Consider the following 17,037-nt stretch of genomic DNA (forward strand, 5'->3'; position numbering starts at 1 on the left):
ACCTTAGAGCTGTCTTTCTCATTTAAGCTATTCTTCATGCTTGAACAATCCAAATATTAAAACTACTTTCTAGCAGAAAAAATTAAAATCTGACCCAAACTAGCTGTCTCCTCATTCTCTTACTATATATAAAATATTTTAAAAGCTGGTGTCAGTTATATAGCCTGAAATGTATTGTCTGGTGAGATCACACAGGGTAGAAAATTGGTCATCCATCAAATACCTCTGCATATCCCTGGATTTCATTTATATCTGTTTTGAGGAAGGAGGAGTAGAAAACTTTTCTTGAACCATTTTTTTTCCAGGTGGGAGTATTCATGAGTCAAAGTTATTCACTGCAGTTCAGTTTGAACTATAAATCTTCCTGGTTCAGTGTTTGGAGCCTGTTTCTGCCTCAGTGACAGAAATTTTATTTAGATTTCAGAGTTTACTAAATAAGGCTGATCAAATCTCAAATAAAACATACTTCAGTAGGCTTGTCTGGCTTTCAGGAATAATACTGAATAAAAAGAAAAAGAAGCTTTTCTGCCTTGATACTCTGTCAGTCCATTGAACAAAAATCTCATCATGTGAGAAATACCAGCTGTTCTGTTTGATGACTCAAGGAGCCAGGAAGCGGTTCAGCATCTCTCAAAAACACTTTCTTTGCCCGTTTCTATACTGTGTCTTTCCCAGAGCTGACCATAATATTTTTGGAATACAAACCCACCTTTCCTCCTCCTCTAATCTCTGCTAACAAAGATGATTGAAAGGGATTGATTTCCCAAGAAATTTATATGCATGTATACATGCATACACACAAAGGCTGTGGCAGTTTCTAAAGAGAGACATTAGTATTCAACAACCTTCAAGGAGATAGTCCATGGAATATGCTTGTACAGAGCCTCAAACTTCAAAACCCTCCAGAAAGCAATAACTAACTTTCATGAATGTGTGAACATGGAGCATGCAAGGAGAAATACTTAATACCTAACCTCACTCCAAGTTCCTCTCCTCTTCAGAATCTAGAGTAGCCTGTGAAAACTGAAAGGTAGGGAAATCAAAACCTATAGTAAGGGCTGACTGGTGGAAAAGAATTCTGATTCACTACATATTTGGATATGTCAAGGCCTTTCTGATGTAAAGTTAGACAGCAAGCACCTCTAACAACTACAAAGCCAATTTTATGGTGCTTACCTAACAATTGATCAATGACTATTTTCATGAGGGGCACTTTAACTGGCTCACCCCTTTTCCTGTTTTCATCCTGGCCAGAGAAACCCTCTGAAGGGAAGCGTCATCAAAAGTTTCAGTACTGACAAACCTGTGCTTTCACATAATAATAATAAAAAAAAAGTTGTCAAAAATCTTAAAGGAAATTGATTTGTAATAACAGTCAAAAACTCTTCAGTTATAGGGGGTTAATTTATACTCCTCCTCTAAGTAATGTCAGGTGAGAGCTCTCCATCTAGGAGAAATCCAAACGGATAGCAGCTTTCCAGGCAGGTGGATATGTGGTGGTGATGGATTTCTCCAAACCAGACACTGAAACTTGAGCCAAAAGAGGAACAAAATACCTGGAAGCAGCTCTACACCTTTCTGTAACAAGACAGACTAGATACTCTGCCTTTAGGACTTCTAGGGTGGGATCCAGATCCTCCTCAAGTCAATACTTACACTCCTTAATTGTCATAAAAAGGAAGATGTCTTTGACGATCTCCAGAAGAATAGTCGGTCTGCCTAATTTTAGACAAGTTGGGTGGACAGACTCTCCTTCTGACTGGATAAGCAATTAGTCTGAGAGGAGTGCTTCTCTAGCTGTCTACAGTTTGTTATTAAGTTAGGTGCTTCAGTTAGACAGAGTGGGTCCTGCTACGGAGTTTTTTCTAGATCTATGCTGAGAGGAACTCTTTCTCCTGACCCTGGCATTATAACTTACAGAGAGTTCAAGGAACTTAAGAAATCATTTTATTCCATTACATGCCTCCTTTTAACATTAACATTTAACAGAATACTGAATATCATCTGCCATGTTAGTGAATGACAGAAAATCTGTAATATGATGCAGTGATCATTTGAGGGATGAACTATGGTAGATCATGTTGACTTCTTACAAAGTCTTGGTGCAGTTTGGGAGCGTCTGCTTAAAACTTACCAGTTCTTGGCAAGGAGGAACACCACCTTGGTTGTCGTTGTTGCAAGGAACAGTAATCTACATAGGCAAGCAATAGAGAAAACTCTCCCAGTTTAGGGAAGAACATGTTACATGTTTCCTTTGACCTAGTTCCAGAACTAGACATAGATCTAGGAGAGGCATCTGTAAAGAATGCCAGGCAAAAGAACCATTTCTGTGTTATCATGTCCCCTTTTTGCACCAGAAGCACTATCTTTTTTTTCAGTGGTCACTGCAAAGATAAAGAAAACTTTGTACTTCTGGCCCTAGAAAACCTGGGTGCCTCTTTGGTTCATAAGATTGATTAGATAGAATTTAGGCATGTGGATGCCATTTCTTCTGTTTCTGTTGGTTTCTCATTGTTCATTAAATCAGTTCCAAAACTGAGCAAGTACTGTTTTCAGCCTACCAGAAAAGCCAAACCCTCCTGATACAAACTATTTCTCAGTGTTAGATTTTGGGTTATTGAAAAGCTAAGTTTTCAAAGAACAGTTTAGAGTTGGTTCCACTTCTGAATTCACTAACAAGCTGAGAAGTTAGAGGGCCAGAGGGAGTCCTGTCTTGCTGCTCCAGCAGCTGAGATTGTGCCTGAGATCACACCTCCAGAGCTGGCCAGAAGTGTGTGTTCACAACCTTACAGGGGACAGTAGGTCACTGCTTAGGACTAGTGAAGAGATCTGTCTTTTTTAAAGCTTATAAATAGTATTATTTTAATAACATGTAATAAAAATGAAGGCTTGTGGAAGAGTAAAGGAATGCAATTAGCACTGCTCCGTAATCAGACACATAGAAGTTCACTGAATTACAAATTATCTCTGAAGTTCTATTATTTTCTCTTCTGAGTTAACTACATAGTCTTGTTGAGAATATGCCTTTGGGAGTAACTACAGTGCTTTTTGAAAGCTTGGAAACTGCTCTTAATTGGTAGTCAACCCATTTTCCTGAGGTGATTTAACAGAGTTCCTCCCTTCAGTGAAGGGGTGAGATACATGACCTATCTTTGTATTTCACCCTGGTTGAATGATTTCTGGCCACAATCAGAATTGATCCAATACTCTTTCTCACAGTTCAGACTCCTGGAGAATTAATTTCTCCTAACCAGCTGATGGTTAACAAATTTGATATGTCTAGCAAATAACTGTCTCCTGAGTAGCTGGAGAGAGAGCTCAAGAGCTTCAGATTACACAGTTTGCTCAGTATAAGACCTTGAGGCAGCTTGTTTTATGTGATAACATCTTTAACTTACATATCCTGATTGTTCTATTGACTACAGCTTAACAACAATTTAAATTATGAAAGTAATACTTATGCAACAACTTCTATCTGAAAGTTTATGAGTAGTCTAAATAAATAATAATAATAAGCAGTCTAAATAAATAAATAATAAACATATACAGGATAGGAGTAATTTCAGCTGCTACTGGAATATGGTCAGAAAATGAAACATAGCAACTGTTCAAACCCTTGGAACAATACTGTGTCATTGGTGTTTATTGGACTTTAAATAGGTATTGTGGAAATATTCAACATACATAATGGCCAGGATGCATATAGATTAGCAGAATTGCCAGAGTCATGGAAAGTAATGCTTTTTTTTTTAATAACCACAGTTAGCCAAGGCTTTGATTTCATACTTCATTTTGAAAGAAAGGAACATTTATGCAGCATTCAGTCAAAAGGACTAGTTTTGCATACTGAGCAACCAATGGCTCTTTTTCCAGTGCCACTTTGTGGGATATAACCAAATACTTACGACTTTATACAACCAAATCTGTAATGAAAGTATGTTGCTTGAAAGATCTGACAGGATCAGGGTATACAGCTGCAACCCCTGATAAAAGGTAGCTTTGCTGTGGACCATATCCCAGGAAATTTTCATTCTCTACTTGATTCCAACAGAAACTCCCATTGAGAACTCGGATAAGGCACTTTATTTGTGCTTTACTTGCCTGCTTGCAAAGTAAAGGGCCATAATAGTTCCCAAAATACTGCGAGGATATGGTGGCTATGAAAGAAGAATTTAAAAAAATGCAATCTGTTTCTACAAAGTATTTCAAATGAGCTAATTTTTAATTATTATTTTTAGTTCAACTTCTGTGTGTACATTTTTTCATTTTTAATAAAATTTTAATTTCACAAAATCTTTTAGTTTTTTGTTTTAGTACTCCTTCCTTTTTCTTTTGTTTCTCCTCATTTCTCAGTATTTAAAAATAGAACATAGAACTTTTTCAGAATTTTCCTTCTTCTCAAGAAATTTCTTTTTTTTTCTTTGTGCCAAAAGAAAAACTGTGTGAAAATTCACAATACGGCCAAAAAATCAGTCTTCATTGAAAAAGTTTAATGGAAATATCTGATCAACTATATTAACTAGATATACAATACTTTTAGATACTAAAGTAGTAAGTGCTAGAAGGAAAGAGTGGAAAAACAAAGCTACCATTTCATGGAGTAACAGTAAAAAGATGCTCAAATAAGGGAGGAACTCACATAATTACACATAATTACTGAGGTCTCGTTTTTGGATGTAACAGCTAATGGTTTCTACAGGAAATTGATAAACTTTTATGTTTAAAGACATACAAATCTATTCCACTTCTCTGCCAGGAATAGATATGTTTCTTTCAGACTCCTATTTTTTTTTAACAAGCTAAAGGTCTTATGGTAATTTTTCTCACTATGAGCAATCTGACATAACCTTTGCTATCAGACATATTATTAAAACTCATTATGCAACAATATATGTAATCTTTTTTGTTTATACTTCATGATCTTCTTGCTTGCTCTTTCTTCCAAAGACATACAAGAAACATACTTTTTTTTTTAACTTTCAATAATAGCACATGAATATAATATAGTTAAAAAAGAGACTTATTTATATTAATGGAAAAATTAAGTAGAGTCCCATTGACATGAAGGACTCATTTTAAGAACTTATTTATGTGAACTTGTTTTTTATCCTTTATTTGACCTTTTTTCCCCTAGGTGAACAACCTCCCCCTCATTTTTCTGACATTCTTTTTCACATAAATATCTGATGGGGAAACCTGTCAACTGTTCTTAGAAAATTCAGACACACTGTATTTATTGCACCCTTCTTGGCTTTCCAGCAGAATATTTACAAAAATACTAACACAGCATGTCATAGATTAATCTGTGCATTTAAACTGTATCTTGTTTTACCCATTGCTAGTCTTAATTCTTTATTGCTCCTTATTAATGTAAAACAATATACATGAAAATCAAACACTGTACTTGCCTATAAAATACTCACACTCGCTGGTCTGAATTATTCTCACTGATATATGCATACAAAGATTTGTCTCTCTCCTGGTATGATCAGGCAGTCAGCTATGTAATATCAGCCCTAAGTAACAGAACAAGGTGTTTTAACCCTAAGTAGCCAATACTCCTAGTTATGCAGAAACTTTAAGGCCTTTCATTTTATCCCACTAATGAAACAATAATTCCTCTCTGTAAGATATCCGAAGAATTTTAGACATGGCTGTCAACAAAAAGGAAACTGCAAGTATGGTCTTATTACTATACCATGACATACTAGGCTTAGCAGGGCGGATTGCTCACGCCTGAGACAGGATGTCTCCAAGGTAGTCTAATGAGTGGTCATTTTCCCCTATTGCGCAAAGATTGAACCAATGGCTGGCAAATGTTCTGAAGTGAAATTTTGAAGTGGTATGTATTTATGAACAAAATTTAAAACACACATTCTGACATCTGATGGTTGCCTAGAATCACCAAATTCCAAATGAATTTTAGCTCACTGCAAATAGTATGCATTGCTAAGTTTTTCTCAATCCGTTCTGCTGATACTGAAATTATTCTTTGGTTAATTATTCTTTATTTCCTGTCATGCAGTGTTGCTGTATTTTTAACCACAATCACTACAAATTAACCTGAGAGCTGCCCATATTTTGCTACTGAATGAAGAATTCCACATCTGGCCTGTTTTATAGTTAATAAAGCACATAATAATCCTGCAAAATTAAATACTCCAGATAAAAACAAACTCTGTGATTTCTATACTATATATTACCATATCTATTTCACATGATATAGTTTACAATTACAGTAAATAACTAGAAACCTATTTACCTCAGTATATTTGCAGTAGCCTTCCTTTCTTGTGGTAGAAGGTCTGGGTCTCTCAAAACTTCTTCCAGCAAATTTAACACATTCATTTTCAGCTCATTGTTCAGGTCAAAATCCTACAAAGGAAAATAATTTTATTTCTTTTTGTTTTAGAAATGTTGATCAAGATATATTTCTTTGATTTCTTCCCTTTTCTTTTTTTGTTCTATTAGGTATAAAACACTTAGAGACATTGTAGATCTCCTACAGTGAACAGGCCACAGAACTGGGAGCCTGAAAGGCTACAAGTTATCCCCTTTTCTGACCTTTATTTGTTGTGTGGAGCCATGCAAATCATTTAACCTTTCTGTTTTGAAGTAAGAACAGCATCTCACAAATATCCATAAAACACTTTATCCTCTCTTTTCCTGTGATCACCATAAAAACTCAAAAACAGTTGAACTGTTGTGTTGAGACTATTGCCTAGCAAGGCTGGCCACTGTTTTTTTACTGTTTTATTGAGTTTCTCAATTTATCTGTCTGCATCACTGATATTTTTCATCTGAAACTCACCTTTTTGGAAAAGTCTGCCTTTTGTTCCACATAGTGGAGTACTCAACCTAATAAGCTTGATAAATCAGACTAGTGCTCTACAAGTACTGTGCTAAAGCGTTTCAGCATTTTAATTCATTCTAAGGCAGGCTGGTATCTTACATAGGACTGCAATTTAAGAACAGGAACACACAGAAACAATCTCTGTTGATATCTGATATTAAAGATATCAAAGAATAAAACAATGTACCAACTTTAAGGTGGGAACTTACAGGTAAATCTTGAAGTAGACTCCGAAAATGTTTGTATTTAGCATAAAGCTAGCATCTGGATAAGAAAACTAAAACCAAAATCTTCACTCATCCAGTGTATCTGTAGATCTTCCTTTATAATACACTGTTACTTGCAAACAAGTTTGTTACCATGTTTATGTCAATCCACCACTTGTTTCCATGGGAACAGAAGAACAAAGTTACTGAAATTGGGAAATGTTTGGCACCTTTGTGTAGGAGCTGTATATGCCACTTTTTCAAAGAACTAGTTACAGCCCTTTCTGTTGCAATGGGCTCCTAAATGGCCATGATTTTAGGAATTCACCCCCTTGCCCTGGAAGGGAGACAGATAAATGGCTCTGGGGAGAATCACCCTTAGTACTAAGACACACGTCCTCACACCATGCTTTTCACTTGAAGGGATGTGGGAGTATCAAAAGGCACCTGGAGTTACAAGGGGAGGTGATATTTAGTTCATAGAGGGCTGAAATATTTAGAATATGGGGAGGATACATGTTCTTTAGAGAATGTGGTGTCATGACTGAGGTTAGCACCGTCTGAGGAAGCTTACTGTCAGCACCATACGACAGGTTAGATTTCATTTGTGCTCGGAAATACCTTGTTGTCACTCGCCATCAAAACCTTGGACACTTCCCTCTTGCTACAGGCGTCCTGCCCTTATTCTTCAAAAGTTCTCTCTTTGGCCAGAGCAAATTCACATTTTGAAACCAACTAATACCTGTGAATTAGTATTTTGCAATGTTTGTCCATATTAGTAGGATATTAGAGAACTAGATGCATGCAGTATCAGGCTTTGAATGGGATACCAGACATATATCTCAGAAACAGAACAAAAAATAATTTTGGATACTGCATTTTGTTGGTTTTATAAAATAAGTTTTCTGTTCTAGATAGCCTTTGTTCAAAATGCCTCCTTTAGAACTATTTTAGCCTGTTTGCAAAGGGAGACAGAAGAGGGTGGGTTTTTTTGTTTTTTTTGTTTTTTAAGGGCATGGAAACAGTGCTAATATGAAAGCATGAGGAATATAATACATGAGAATCCTGTTCACTCCAGTGCCTTTTAAAAGAAAAATAGAGTTTTGCATCCCAAAAGGTTAACTGAAGGAGAAACTTGGAAAGGTTCTGCATAGATTTAAGCTTTCAGCAACCAGTGTAATTAATATTGGCATTTTCTGTTCTACAGCTAAATGGTGGACACTGTATAAGAGAAGCTGGGTATGCAAAGCATCTTTAGTAGTCATGCTGCAAAAATATCAACCCTAAACAGAAAAGGTATCCAAGAACTGACAAATCTAACATCCTCATTTAGCATGTTGAGTAAAATTCTGACCTGTCACTGTAAATGGGCAGATCACAACAACAGGATTAGGATTTCAACTCCAAATATGTTTTTAAAACCATAATCAGTTGATTATTTTCACTATAGGGTATTTTTTCTACAGAAGGCTTGCAGCTAAAATTATAATAAAAAGAGACTAGATTTTTTATAGTTATTTCATTTATGAATTGGGATGGGAAAGCTTTACTTCTGAATATCAGATTCAGCAAAAAATCAGGCACTCTCTCAGTTTTTGCATGTTTACAACTTAATTCTCAGGTATAATATATGCTAAGAGCAAAATATGTTTGCAGGTATCAGAGTAATCTCCACAAGATAGTAGTCCTGTAATTGCTGGTCAAATTTTTCTTTTTCTTTTTCTTTTTCTTTTTCTTTTCCTTTTCCTTTTCCTTTTTTTTTTTTTTTTTTGGTGGCAAACTGTATGAACGCTTAGCTCTTAGGGGTAGGACTATCTTTTGCTTCAATTCCACTGGCTTTGGAGGAAATGTCATGGTGGAAAAAAACACGTTTCTAATCTCAGACAACCAGAAATCCCAGATCCTTTATCAGCACAGCCAGCTCAAACTATCATAGATGACACAGACTGATCAGGGATTATAACTAGAGGATATATTCGTTTGTGTGATTCTTTCAGTAGAATCTGCCAGTAACACTTCCAACCCAGCCTGACCTCAGCTTGAAGATGTCACCTCACAGCACAGACTTCCCATAGGCCAGACCAGGCCCCTATATACAGGCCACTTGTGCAGCTATTCTGCCCAACATCTCTTTTTTTGTGCCTGGAAGTTTTCTTTTTTATAACAGTGTGCCAGCTGTTCCTTATAATCTGTAGGGAGGAAAAGAATGAAAAAAGGTAGAATTCAGAAGAAAACTGGACAGCTGATCTATTTTTGTGTCGAAGTTAATGATCTGGGGGGTGTTGAGATGCCAGTGTGATGAGCAATATGTAAAATATATATATATACAAAAATCCAGACAGATCATTTCATGTACTTATATCTATGTAGAAAGGTGAATATCAAAATTACACAAACATGCCACTAGAAATCGCTAACTACCATTTCCAAATATAATTATACCTACTATATCTATACATTATAATTTATATGTCTATATATTAAAATATATATTAAAAATTATCTTGGACGATTCCTGTGACATTTTACCTATTTTACCACCTTTTAATATATTTCATTATTCTTCAGCGTTTCTGATCTGAAACTCTCCATCTCACCAGCAGTTGGAAGCAGTAGCAACAACCGCTACCATCCTCAGCACAAGACAGAGTGCTGCACCTAGCAGGCCTGGCAGAATGAAACAGGTTCCCTACCTCCTGCTGAGCAGAAGTGAAGGCTGGTAAACCTGAGTAGACCTGCTATACTGATTTGCATTTAGCTACATGTGTCAGAATTAAGACTCTCCCAACATTTGAAGAGACCCTTCATTGAAATTTACCCATCACAGAAGGAGCACAGTCAGTTGGAAAAGAATTGCTAACTGAAGTTCTGAATTTTCCAAAAGACAGATTTCAAATTTTACAGTGATTTAATTCTTCATGAGTGGAAACACATCTCTAACATATTTTAGAGCCCCTATTAACCTGAAGTTTTATGTTTTTAATTCAGATTTTAATTTGTCTCAAGCAGAGAAATTAACTAAGATTTCCTAGCAAAATTTCAACTTTTTTTTAAATTAAGTCCAATATCAACAGTAGTTTTGTGGGAAAAGCTATTTCTTCCTTATTTATTTAATACTTAATATTATTTAATTAATATTTACACTACAGAACTACTTATGAAATGTGCAGCTATAGAGAGAATGACAGTTGATGAGTTAAACAAGTGAGCTGCCCTGGAGTCGCATAGTATAAAAATAGGATGTATGCAGTTCTTAACTGATCAAAAGCACTGTGCACAAGGTCCACCATCAGCGACCTAAGTGTCCAGCAGTAGAAGACTGAGAAAACAGAAGCCTGTTAATTTTGTTGTCACGCACACGCATTACAAAAGCTCCTCACAAGATACGGAGCACTGAAGCCAGTATGATTACATTTTAAGTAGACTCACAACCAGCAGGTTGATCTATACCACGCAGAGCTCTAGCCGTCAATGTTCTCTTTAGAATTTGGATGCATGTTCCCTTGCCAAGGAGGAGCAGGAGAAGATGTGCAGCAGTATGAGAAGTGCCTCATACATTGCTCAAAAGAAATCTATTCAAGTGAGTCAAAAGAAAGAGGGGGTGAGGGATTTGGAATCACTGCCCAGAAGAAAATGGAGTGTAAAAAAGGTAGCAGGAAGCAAGGAAAAGAACACTTAGCTGTGCTGGTGAGGTACAATTAGAAATATGTAGATTTATTACAGGTGTTTTTTATACAAAATATTATACAGAGCAGATGAAGATCATATAACTTCCAAGTTTCAACATGGGCTCAGTGAAACCACAAACACTTTTCCTCCCTTCTTTCTTCAAACCTTCCTAAGCGAGAGGAAACATTCTTATTTTAAACAATGTGAGGAAACCTTGAATAACACAGACAAACAGAAGGGAGTTAAAACCTGAGAACCTAAATTATTTTTGAAAACATCTGGGTACATCAGTAATAAAGACTAGAAAACAGTGAGAGAGGGAGGGAAGGGGCAGAGAGAGGAGAAAAAATTTATATGGAGAACTTGCAAAGAAATTCTACAGGGAACCCTTTTGCTGAATTGCATTATTCAACTTCAACATAACACTACAGGCTTCATGTAAAAATAATCTCACCTCAGTTCAGCTCTCAAAAATAGAGCCAACTTTCTAACTATTCCTCAGGCATCCGCTTATAAGGCAAAAAAGCCAACTGGCAGACTGGCTTCAGAGTCCTGAGATTGCCATGTGAAGAGGAGGAGGAGTAGTACAATTTGTCAGGATAAATGTAACACTACTCACTCATGACTGTCTTTGCTGAACACATTTGGACTCATGTTATTAGTTTCTCCTTTTTTATTCTAATTTTCTGTTACATAACATTATGCTCAGAGGAGACTCAAGAATGGAAAGTTCTTCCAGAAGTTCTGGCAAGCACAAATGACTCAGAGAAAACGGGCCACTGCTGGAGCATCACATCCAAAGCTTTTAGGGCACTGTGCTCACCTTAGACTGAGGGACAGCTCTAATCAAGTGACCTAGAATGCCTTCCAAGTTGGAAGCTTTTTTCCAGGCAGGGAAGAAAGCAAGCTGACTGCTTTCCAATTCAGTTGCTTTGGAAGATTCCTAACTTTGGCACATACAGCCCACCCTAATTCCACAGACGCTCACAGATGCAGTTGGTATTATCACTATAAGCAACAAGATTCAATGAACTGAAATCTCTTCCTAGCCATGTCTCTTTATCCTACATATAACTACATAATGAAGATCTTGCAGTCCATAAGTCACAAACAAGTGAAACTGAAGACAAATCTGTCGGAAGGAAATAGGGAGAAGTAAAAGGATAGAAAAGAGAGCCATGTGGAAAGAACAAGAGTGGTGACAGTTCTGAAACAGAAGGTGAAGTAACCAGAAAGACACCAAGTAGGAAGGAATGCCAGGCAAAGACAGAGGTCAGTGGGACTTTCACATAATGGCAGTGAGATGGGAAAGTTTTAAAGCTTGGCACCTGGAAGAGAAAATGCTCAGATGGAGATGAAGGAAGAGTTTTTAATCAGTAAAAGAGGAAGAAAAATCTAATGAAGGTTTTAAATATCAGATATGAAAGGGAAGGAAAACTGCAAGTAAAGCTAGAGTCAATCTTTGGTTGTCTCTATGAGTACACATACAAAGTGGCGATATGGCGTGCAGACCCATTTTCCTTTGCCCCCAGCTGCAGAAGCAATCTGAAAATAGCAGATGGGCACACACACTGAGAAAGACTAGCACTGCTGCTGGCTGTAACTGATTACTCTAGAGTGAAGGGCTAAAGATAAAATCCTGCTGAAAGCCCAGAATATGACATATCCAGGAGGGCAGAGAGATTACTGAATGATTGTTTTCAAGGAAGTTGGTATATTTTAAAATAGATGGCCTACAATTTTAATATATATATCCACTCTCATGCCAAAGTGTAAATACATAGTCGTTTCAATGAAATCAGTGGAATAACTCAATCTTTTACACAGAAGATCAAACTTTGTCACAATTAACTGGAACTACTCCAGTGATGTAGTCCTCTAAAATAATATTTCATTTTCCAGCATAAAAGCACACTTCAATATCACATATGCTTGTGCTGAGGGAAATTTTCATAAATTCACCTGCACCAAGATATTTACAAATTTGGAAAAGAGATAAAAGATCTTATAATTCATCATCAGGAAAATTCAGCCCTGAATTATCACTGGCTTATTTCAAAAAGCAAGCAAAGGATGATTGCTTTGTCTTCATTCAGTTTCAAGCGCAAAGAAAGAATCATCATTTGGGGAGAACGCCAGTCCTGCTTCTAAAGCGTCAGTTTTAGCCTGTCATTCCTGATGGAATATAATTAGTTTAAAAGTAAAAGCTGTATTAATAACATGACTGAATAGTTCTCATCCCATACCGTACAAACCTTTCATTCTCCAGGCACTATATAACCTGGTAGTACCTAGAAAGCTTGAAAGAAGAATCTAGCCACTAGGTATTGTCAGATTAAAGTTTTCAGTGCAGATAAGAAATGTGACATCTCTGGCCTTAAGTTCTCGGACTTAATACATTTAAGAGCTTCGCAAAAAGAACTCACTGAAGAAGGATCTGTCAGGCTCCAGCAGAAGCGAGTGCAGTGTACCTCTAATTAGTTTGACTGCCTGTATGCTTGGCTAGCATTGGGAGGGTGATTCATGTTCCCTGAAGGGTCATGGAATATCAAACCCATATGTTTCTGCAGTATTTGGACAGAGCATAGCCACAATTAAGTATATTACTATTGAACACACAACTTTATTCTGTAAATGATGTAAGTTTATGCAAACATGATTTCTTTCCTCAGTGACTAATGGTATGTTAGCATGTTCACTTATGGTTCCCATGATCTGGGCTAACATTCTGTGGAAACCTTTCTTTTACACTTCACAGTTTGCATTGATCAGTTCACAGTTTGCATTGATATATGTGTTTATGTCAGAAAGAACTCTACAAATCTCTGTTCTGTTTCAAGATAGAGGTTTCGGATCCTTAGGGATCATTTGAAAAATAGTTGAAATATAGCATATCTTGCTATCACATGGTAAGTCTGGTGTCTAATTTGTTCCAGTTGACATGCCATAACTTTGCCAGGCATCATATATCATTACTTTATACTTTTAAACATGAGCCAAGTGGGGCTCATATGAATGAATTTTCATGTCATTGTTTGTTCCAATGTACTGAAAACAAAATGGAATTGGCCATGTGCAACATGTGCAAACATACACTGAAACTACTGGTACCTAACTAAAATCATCTTTGCTTAGATAATTCTCTGTATGCAGGTGTCTTCCTTCCCTAGTCATTATGTGGTATCGATAACTACATTCGCAAAACCTTCTGTTGAAAACCCAGCACAGCTTAGTCAGCACAAACAAGAAAATGGCTTGCAGTAGATTTTTTCACAGCTGAAGTAAGACGGGAATCAGGCACCGAATCAAGACCTACACTCTCAAAATTCAAGTCTTGGTCTACTCCCAGGTCTCGTGGTAACTTCATAAGCCACTGACGCTGTCTGGCAGCCATTTAGTTAGTAACAGAGTTAAGATTTGCCTATTCATTTCAGCCAAGATCTTCAAAGAAGCCAATGGGAAGAAGCACCCAACTGTCATTGAGAACCGGGAAACCTGGAGAAGCCCAGCCTCTCTTTCTTTATCAGCAGAAGCAAAATCTTTCTCCTTGGACAAGCTCCATTTCAGTCTGCCTGCCACAGAAGTAGAAAAACTTAATCTTGTAACTTGAAGCATTTAGATAAAAAACAAAACAGTCCTGTTAAACAAAGAAAATGAGACCGCAAGACTTCATTAGGATAATGAAAATCATACAAAGACTCTATCCTCTGCCTCCTTTTCCCGTCCTGTTTTTCCCTTCTCTGACAGGAGTCAGTGGGAGTTTTGTCCTCACAAGCCCTTTCCATTCTCATGAAGTCAGCAAAGCTCTTGTCTTCACAATGACTGTCTGCCTCAGCATTTGTGTTGCCATTGTTTACAATGGGAAAATCCTACACTGTTCCTCTCAATTATATTTTAAAAACAAAATGCAAACATGATTATTCTGCTGTTATTTTGGGCAAAAAAAGCTTTGTTGGCTTGTAGGTGGCTGAATGACAGACAGAGAAGAGCAGGGTAAAAAGAGGAGGGAAAGAATGAAAAGAACAAAATGCAAATAAATCCCTGGAAAACCTAAATGATTTATCTTTCATGCACAAATGAATAATTAGCAATATAGGTCTGACTCCTTTTGCTCAGTGTGGTAAAAACAAAAAGTATGTGTCATGTTATGTTCCTGAATGTTTTTTCCAAACTTGCATCTGTGCCTTAGAAGCTCCTGCAGACATTAATTAGTTCCTTCTGTCTTCTTGAAAGAGCTGCAGATGTGGCATTATCAATATACACTTACAAAGAATTTAAGTCAGGCCCCAACAGTGTATGACCTGAGTTTTAAAAATAACGAAGGACCCTTTTCCTAAGCTTTATTTTTTATGATTTCAAGATAACAAAACTGCTTTGTTAATGTACATCCTAACCGAATAGGCTCAACTGTTAATTTTAATGATTCTGCTTTCTGCCCACAGACATTTTAGATTTAGATTACATATTAAATACTGTCCATGTTCAGACAACAAAGTAAAAATATCACAGCTTTTTAAAAAAATACATAAAACAGCCACAACCATGGTCTTCACATAGTTGTAAGACGCTGTAGAAAGCTAATTCATTTCATAGCCCAGCAGAGGAAAGACCGTCCAAGCCACAGCCAAGAATTTTAAGTCAAGGCTAGAAAAAAGTAGGGAAACACAATGCTTTGAACCATGTTTTTGGATGCTTTTTCTATCCTTTGGTTCACATACTAACCCTGACCCATGCTATTAGGTACTAGACAGAGGTACACTGAAGCAAGTCAAGGGGACCCAAAAGGAGGGATGGGGGCTAAGGAATAAAAAATTTGGATGATACATGTTTTTGGTACTTTTCATTAGTCTCTTTACATTACAAATGTTTCTGCACATAGCCTGCACACTCTTTTGTGTTTGTATAGCACCTCGCATACTCTGAGCACTAGAACACTATAAATCACTATGATAATTTGGGCAGACAAATAACTTGTAGAGAATTGATTGCTACTAGTGGATCAGAGAGAATCAAAACATAATTACTGTTATGCTCTCAAAGCTATTCACACACTGCAACACTAAGCACTTCTGTCTGTCCAGACTCCTAAAAAGAAAACTAAACAAAGCTCCACATATTACCCATATAATGCTTTTGCTTCTCTTTTAATCTAGTAATAAGGAAATAGCATTTTCACAGAAAAAAAACATATAGTAGGTCACCTCTTACAGTGGCATAGGCTAGCAATGACCACAAGAATCTCAGGCACATCAAGGGCAAGAAATTCTACAGGGCAGTGAGAGAAGCTGCTCCCACAGAGGAGAGAAATTGAGTATTTGGTGTTGGGAACGTTTGCAGAAAGAGTAAGGCAAAGCTCAAAGCCAAATGGAAAGAGATATTTGCAAATATTAACTTACTTTAACTTTTTTTTTTTTTTTTTTTAAGAGAATAAAATCCACCCTTGGCTTCTGATGAAGGTGAAGAACATCAGATGCACTGAGTGGTCAGAGAATGACGTAAATACCTCAAAATGCAATAAAGTTTTAGGCAGGTTTGTTGATCTTACTAAATTTTACATTGTTTTGTCATTTTGCAAATCTAATAAGCATTTCTTCACCAAACACTGGTGGCTAAGGGTTCTCTGGTTTGCAGTTTGCATTGTTACTGTAAAATAAGGCTCTGAGCTATTGCTCTCCCAGGACTATAGATCTTTACTGCCAACATTTTATACTGTTTGGCCAGACAGTAATTCTTCACTTGCTTCCTTATAGCAGTCCTGGTCCTATTTCGGCAGAAACTAGTCAGTCATTTCTGTTTTGTTTTGGTCTTGTGCCCTTCCTCTGTCCCTAGTCTCTCAAGTAAACAACACAAAAAGCTGATTACATGCTCTGTTGGTGCAGCATTCGTTACTTACTTTACCAAAGCCCTTGCATGTAAAAATATTTGCTATATTGGAATACTAGATTAAGAGAGGTAGAGAATTAAAATTTGCCACCCCTGCCATGGCAAAAAGTAAAAGGCAGTGAGTGACTAGGGAGTCCAAATAATAGCTTTGAAAAAGCACAGTGTTGGTCTTGAAATGATTCTATCTCCTTACCCCATTCCCTTAGTCTTCTTTATATTAAAAAAAAAATTGTAAAACGTTAGGTAAAAATAAGTGCAAAGATATACAGAGCAGTTTTATATATTTTTGCATAGCATGAGTATTCTTGAAATGGAAACACAGATAACACTGTATTTTTAAAGAAACAAAGCACATTTTTGGCAAAATGCTGCAATGAGAGAGTATGCTTACACTCCTTTCAGTTGGTTCGTGTTTACGCTACAGAA

General features: G+C 36.8%; 1 protein-coding gene across 1 annotated transcript in view; it reads right to left on the reverse strand.

Annotated features, from left to right (window-relative positions):
- Positions 1-17,037, reverse strand: part of RASGRF2 (Ras protein specific guanine nucleotide releasing factor 2) — a 90,329-nt gene that overhangs the window by 11,054 nt on the left and 62,238 nt on the right. Inside the window, exon 19 of the mRNA XM_026070466.1 lies at positions 6,263-6,375. Within this exon, the coding sequence (XP_025926251.1) occupies positions 6,263-6,375 (113 nt within the window). The remainder of the gene's footprint in view (positions 1-6,262; positions 6,376-17,037) is intronic.

Source organism: Apteryx rowi, unplaced genomic scaffold (assembly GCF_003343035.1).
Source record: "Apteryx rowi isolate R43461 unplaced genomic scaffold, aptRow1 scaffold_310, whole genome shotgun sequence".
Classification (NCBI taxonomy): domain Eukaryota; kingdom Metazoa; phylum Chordata; class Aves; order Apterygiformes; family Apterygidae; genus Apteryx; species Apteryx rowi.